This window comes from Cheilinus undulatus, linkage group 19 (assembly GCF_018320785.1).
Source record: "Cheilinus undulatus linkage group 19, ASM1832078v1, whole genome shotgun sequence".
NCBI classification, from domain to species: domain Eukaryota; kingdom Metazoa; phylum Chordata; class Actinopteri; order Labriformes; family Labridae; genus Cheilinus; species Cheilinus undulatus.
Genome location: NC_054883.1, coordinates 8,570,092 through 8,576,556, shown reverse-complemented (window position 1 = coordinate 8,576,556; position 6,465 = coordinate 8,570,092). Strand labels below are relative to the sequence as shown.

Sequence of the window (6,465 nt, the reverse complement as noted above, 5' to 3'; positions counted from 1 at the left end):
ACGAACAAGTGTGCAGACTGATGTTAGATCTGGTGTAGTTCTGTCAAAATCCTAACCTTGCAAAGCAGATGGATTCGCCCGTTTCCCTGTTTTTTCACTGTCGAGTCCATCTTGCAAAGCTCTCGTCTGAAGGGCCCAGTTAGAAACTGACAGAACCAGCGACGAGGGGCTTTCATGACGGAGTCGTGACATGAGCAAGCACCAATTATGGTGGAAGAGATTAGCGTGGATGCTGCTAAGGAGCCAGTTTTATCAGAACTTGACCACATTTCTTCATTAACAGAAGAACAGAGAACAGCACTGAGTTGTTTTCTTTTCAAAAACAACAAAAGTTGAGTACTGACATGTCTACAGTTGACATGGTTCGCGTTATGCAGTTCTCTATGGAGTTTACTCCTCGGTAGCGGCTACGTCACGTTTTGTTGCTCTGAAAATGTGACTGACAGAACGTTCATCCAATCACCCTCTGAGTTTTTTTTCAAATGCTCTGCCCTTTCCTGAACGCTGACTATGAGAGATTTACCATCCATCTGGCGTGTCAGGTTATCAGAATCTCATATGTGCTTACTTCCTGACACCAGAACTTTAGTTTGTTACGCATTTTAAGTTTCACTCATGTGTTTGGGTAAGACCTGAAAGTTTAAAAGCCCAGCCTTGTCTTTGAACAGGATTAAGTTATTACCAAAGAGCATGTTTGCAAATCTCCTTCAGGTCCTGTTTCTGCGGAAGATCCAGCGCTGGATCGGTTTAAGAGCAGATGTTCTGGCTGAGAGTCAGCCAGCTGGTCTGTTTTTGGGGTCTTCAGTCAGAAAAAAATGGTGGCAGTCACTGAGAAAGGGATGGGGGAGTCATTCTTCTTCTTATTTTAAAATTTCCACTGAAATTTATGTATTTCTTAGACATTTTCCATTCCAAAATCCACACAAATTTCCTAAAATTTCAAAGAAATTAGCTAACCTTTCTGTGAAAATTCTTTCACCTATTTTCAAAGTTACCCATAAAGACTCCAGTAGGAATTTCCCCAAAGATTCCATGTAAATTCATGAACATTTTCAAGCAAATTCCCCACAATTTCAATGTGAATTTCTCATTAAATTTCTTATCAAATTACCACAAATAACAAATAACCTTTTTCCAAATTCCTTCGCAAAAGACTTCGCATGAAACTCTCAGAAATATACAAAAATATTCCCAAAATCTCCATGAAAATTCTTGAGAATGTCCAGTACAATTTCCATGAAAATTTCAGTGCAAATCCCCCCAACATTTCAAGCTTATTACTTCCACTCCAATGTACATTCTGTATGATCATCTAAAAATTGTAATTGTACAAACTGTTGAAGGAAGCTAAAATGTAATGTCCTAAAATGTACATGTATGGTTTAATGAGGTTAAAACTACACGTCAACAAAAGCAGAAAAACTATCCTGCAATCTCTTTGACAAAGAGATTGTGGTTTTGCATGTAAGACTTTTAAACTTTATTTAGCTTTGACTACTTTGATTTATCAACTTTTAATACTTGAAGAGCCTCTGGACGCCCTGTAAGTGTGAATGTGCATAAGTATAGTGATAGGGACGAGAAGTGAAGTGGGACTGAGCTGTGGTTGAGTTCACATGATTTGCTAAAATACTGAACCATAAAAAGACTTTCAAGACAAGAACATAGCACAGTTCATAAATGTTTACATACAGACAGACTTTTCTTTTTGGTGCTAAAATGGTCAAAAAATGTAGAAAATACACTTTTTTGTTTGTTCAGTGTAATTTTTTATTAAAGGATCATCAAACAGAGAGACATTTGATTCATGTTTATTACTTCAATACATACAGTAAATAAACTATATATATACACTTTGAAATAAAAGGTTTCACACACTGTAAAAGACTTTACATCCAAAAAATACTGGACTCTGAGTTTACACTGTGAGATTAAACTGTCATCTGGATTACCACAAAGTCATCACAATAATCTCCTGAAAACACGTAAAGCAGCAACACTAGGAAAATACTGTGTGTTCTCTTCACACAAAGATATTCGCTTTCATAGAAAGAATTCATTTCATTAATCCAACAGATGAGAAAAGGAGGCTGACGAATACGTGCTGCATCATAAATGACAAAACAACTTTAATGTCTACATTTAAGTTAATATAGCCGTAGCAGCATCTAAAGGACAGAAAGTGCTTCTTTAACTTTTTTATCAAATATAAAAAACATTTACCTGTTACATTTTATAAGGTTGTCACTAGACAAGAATGATAAACTTTGATATAAGAGAGAATCAAATGAAAGTATTATATTTTTTAAAGAAAAGAAATATTAATCATCCAAAACTGGGTGATTTATTATTCTCAGTTGTCAAAAATTGCTGGCAAATTCCAAACACTGTTTAACATCGGCAATACTTTAGTCCTGACAAAAACATGCAACTTTTCTATACAATTCAAACAGGAAGTTGCATGAACTCTCTCATGGATTATTTCCACTACTAAATGCCATTCTCAATAAATGGATATTCTTTTTTTTAATTTTTGAACTTTCAATTGTATTGATCATCAAAATAACAGCATTTGAATCATTTTAATACAATTGGTTACAAAATGTGTCCAAGTAACAACCTTATTAACATAAAAGTGCAAAATATTCTAAAGCTTTGACAGAAGATTTTCATATTTGTGCATCTTTAGTAAGACTGTTATAGTTATTAAGGCCTTAAAGAAACAGAAATAGCATAAATACCATATATTTTTATAAAATTTCTTAAGACAGAGAGCAAAAAGCTCAGCTAAGTCAGTGTTTCACATTCATATCAAACGACAGACAGTTTAAGAGCAGCATTTTGTAGCCTTGATGCCTGAATTAAAAGATGGTGCTTTTCAAAAAGAAAATTTACCTTTCTTAGAGATGAACAGGAATGTACATCTGCATTTGTTAGCTTGATGCTAACATGTAAAGGAAGTTGCCATTAACAGGCTAGCAGATCTAATATCAGATCCATTTTAATGACAGTTTAAGGTAAAACAGTTTGTCCCTTAAGAGAAGCTAAAATATTTTCTTAGCATCTCTACTGTTTCTAATGCTTCTGCTTCATCCTAATGTTATATCAAACAGATGCTTATGTCTGGTTAGATATTACAGCCTGGTGCAGGTGTCGTCATTATTGCACAAAACAGCACAAAGGGAAAGTTCAGACCCTGCATTTAACATCTGTCTTGGGCATTTGGATACAAAGGGGACTCCACTTAATGCGTCCATCCACACTGCACACTAGCAACACATCATCAGTGATGACCTGCAATCATTATTCTCACTTGCTTATTGCAAATAACAGCCTGTACATAGCATGTTAGCAGATTTAGCAATACATCAATGATTTATTTTACTTGACAATTTAAAATAAGACAGTAAAAAGTAGTTTGTTAGCATCCCTGCCTCTCTAATATTAATGATTTATTCTTTTTTAACAGTTTTAAATTTCCTTGCCACAGCAGTAAAACCTGAATCAGGGCAATAAGAATGGGAGGGGCTGGATTGGCCACAAACTAAGAGGCTATCGGAAGCTTTTCTTTCTCATTCAATCAAAAATATGCCCTTTAAGGACATGGTGATACACTATGTAGCACGTAGATCTGATGAGGTGCTGGTTAAACTGAAATGACAATCAGGACGACCAGCAAGTTGGTTCTAAAAGCCAACTTTCCTGTAAACAACAGGAGCTGGTTTCCATTTGAGAGGAAAAAAAAATGTTTCCTTTCTCCATTTGTCTCCAGAATTTCCCCTCACGAGATCATTAAGCATAAAGGATTTTCTGATTTTTGTCGTTTTATAGACATAAAAATGGAAAAATAGAACCAAATGAAAAGCCATTTAAGAGCAGAAAGACCGTTTCTCATTACTGAGATCTGGATCTGTAAAAAGACCGCAATTCCCATCAATCCGAGCGAAGCTGGATGGGCGTAATAAACCACTTTATTTTGTTTACAAGCCGGCTACCGCAGATCATGTCAGCTGTTGGAGATTTCTTTAATCCAGTGCTTCACAAAGTGTGGGCAATGGCCCACCTGTGAGCCCAGGACGTCATATACAATAACTACAAACCATAGAAATATTTTTAAAAATTAATCACATTTTAAATATCGTAAAATACAAGTCCAAGGAGTAACATAACACAGCCTGAAGATTTCACTTGCGTCACCTTTTTAATGGTTTATTTTCTCCGATAAACAGAACCTGTGTCATGGTTTAAATGGTATTGGATTGACTGGTGACACTCTTAGAATTCTACTTCCCAGTTTTAAGAGTCTATCGGTGCCTTTGGAGACAAATAATGCTGCTATTGAAGAGTTTGCTGGGCCACAATTTACAATCAGAGATGAATGGTAGAAAAGAAAATGTAAGTGACTTTGCAGATGCCTCATCAAAACAAAATAAATGGCAGTTTCTCATTTAAGTCTCTGTGAGGTGAACTCCAAAATTTGTCTTAACAGACTAGATATGTTGAATATGTTTGTTTTAGACTGTTAGAAAGTTGTTCACCTCTTTCCAGGCTTGGTTTTATTTGAGTGAGGCAAATATAGGAGCCCATGACGTCCCCGATCTTGATGTGGAATTACACCGTCCCCTAACGCTACGATGTAAAACCCGGAGCAGTTCCTCTCAGGACAGTCTGTTGTTAGCTAAGCTCCTAAATCTATCAGCCACTGTGGACTGGGGGTCATTAAATGCATCATAATAGAGATTTGTGCCAGAAAACTGTAAATTTATTCCCCATCTCTTGTCTCTCTGCTCTGGCACAGAGCCAGGCAGCTGCGCTCTGATCAGATTTTTCCTGAGTGGGCGTGGCTTCAGCTCATTCAACGGACACGCCCACACCATCCTAGAGTAGATTTCACTGCCTCACTTTTCATGATTTTGAAGTTTAATTCTATAAACCAAGAGATGTTTTTCATGACTGACATTTGGCCTAGTCGTTCCTAATAGGTTGTTTCCACCGAGCAGTTCGGTTCAGTTCGGTGTGGGACGGCACGCTTTTTTTGGCGTTTCCACAGTGGCCTCTTTTACAACAAAGCTAAAATACAGATTTATTATCCCTTTACAGGGACTACAAACGTTTTTGTTACCCCACAATCAGTTCCTAAGTAATGTTAATTTCTAAAAGCCTAGTGTTTTCATTTTCATGCTCTGTTTATGAAATACAAATTTAAAGGAAAATACTTTGAGTCTAATGTTGTTGTTGTACAAAGGTTCTGGTGGGCCCAAGAGGATTTTCAGGTCCCTGACTGCATATTGTAGCATAGTGAAGTTTGTCAGTACCATTTGCAACTACACTACCAAACTAGTCCGGCTGAAGGCATCCCAACCCAGCTCTGTATGCAGTCCAGGCTGTCAGTTATAAAGTAAACTTCAGTACACATTGAGTTCTGTCGGCATGAAGCATTAAGGACTACCTTTTAGTGTCCAAATGCCCAAAATTATTTGTCAAATCAGTGTTTCTCAACTGGTCCAGGCATAGAACCCACCACTGCCTCCATAATGTAAAACTGCAACCCAAATTTCTGATTAATTTTTTTCAATTTTTGGGAAAATGTTGCAGTTTGGACCCTAAATGGAGCAAAACATATGATTGCACGAAGGAACTGGGCCCAACTTTTAGAGGACATTCATGCAAACATTGTATATCACTCTGTTTTGCTTGAATGTTGTTTGTTGTTAATAAAGGTCCCAAGTATTTTGGACGTTTAATGGGACAACCAACATTCTTGAAGACTTTCCCATCCAAGATAACAGGATACTTAAGTCAAGATCTCAAGAAAACAACCAGATTTTACTTCTTGTCAAGAAAAACAGAGTAAACTTGATGGATAAATGTCTGCAAAGGACTGAATCTCCTGGATATTTTTCAATAACTGTTTTTCTAGGAACCCACTGAAAACAGACCATTTCTGGATACCACCAGCTGAGAACCATTGTGCTAAATCGATCTGATAAATCAGTGTCAATGCAAGGTCTAAACACGGTCAAAACTGTCCAAATGGTAAAAGAGGTGATGTGTCAAAGGCTTTCAGATACACCTAACTGCAGCTAAAGCTCAAAGAAAACTCTGTAAGTGCACATTGGAAAAGTTCTGAATAAGATGTGAAACACATTTCTAACTTAAACTCTTCTACTACAGGAGATTGTCTCAGACAATTTCAAACTACTCCAGTGAAGTAACAAAACTTTTCACCAGTATTAAATCAGTGCAAACTACTGCTCTGAGTTCCTTTGATTTTAAGCACTTCATTGAGTCAAAGCAGCTCCTCCAAACACACCTCAGCGATGGGCTGCCTCCAGTAAAGGAAGGAGCTGAACTCCGGGCAGCTGAAGGTAGCGTTTTGTTGGGAACTTCTCAAAGGAAACACATGTTCCACCAGCTCGCTCAGCCGGCTGTATCTGCAAAATAAAAACCAGCAACAGGGAACAA

General features: G+C 37.2%; 1 protein-coding gene across 1 annotated transcript in view; it reads right to left on the bottom strand.

Annotated features, from left to right (window-relative positions):
* Positions 1 to 1,761: 1,761 nt before the first annotated feature.
* LOC121527477 (phosphatidate phosphatase LPIN2-like) overlaps positions 1,762 to 6,465 on the bottom strand; it is a 36,700-nt gene continuing 31,996 nt past the window's right edge. Inside the window, exon 20 of the mRNA XM_041814453.1 lies at positions 1,762 to 6,434. Coding sequence (XP_041670387.1) covers positions 6,290 to 6,434 — 145 coding nt within the window. The 3' untranslated portion in view covers positions 1,762 to 6,289. The remainder of the gene's footprint in view (positions 6,435 to 6,465) is intronic.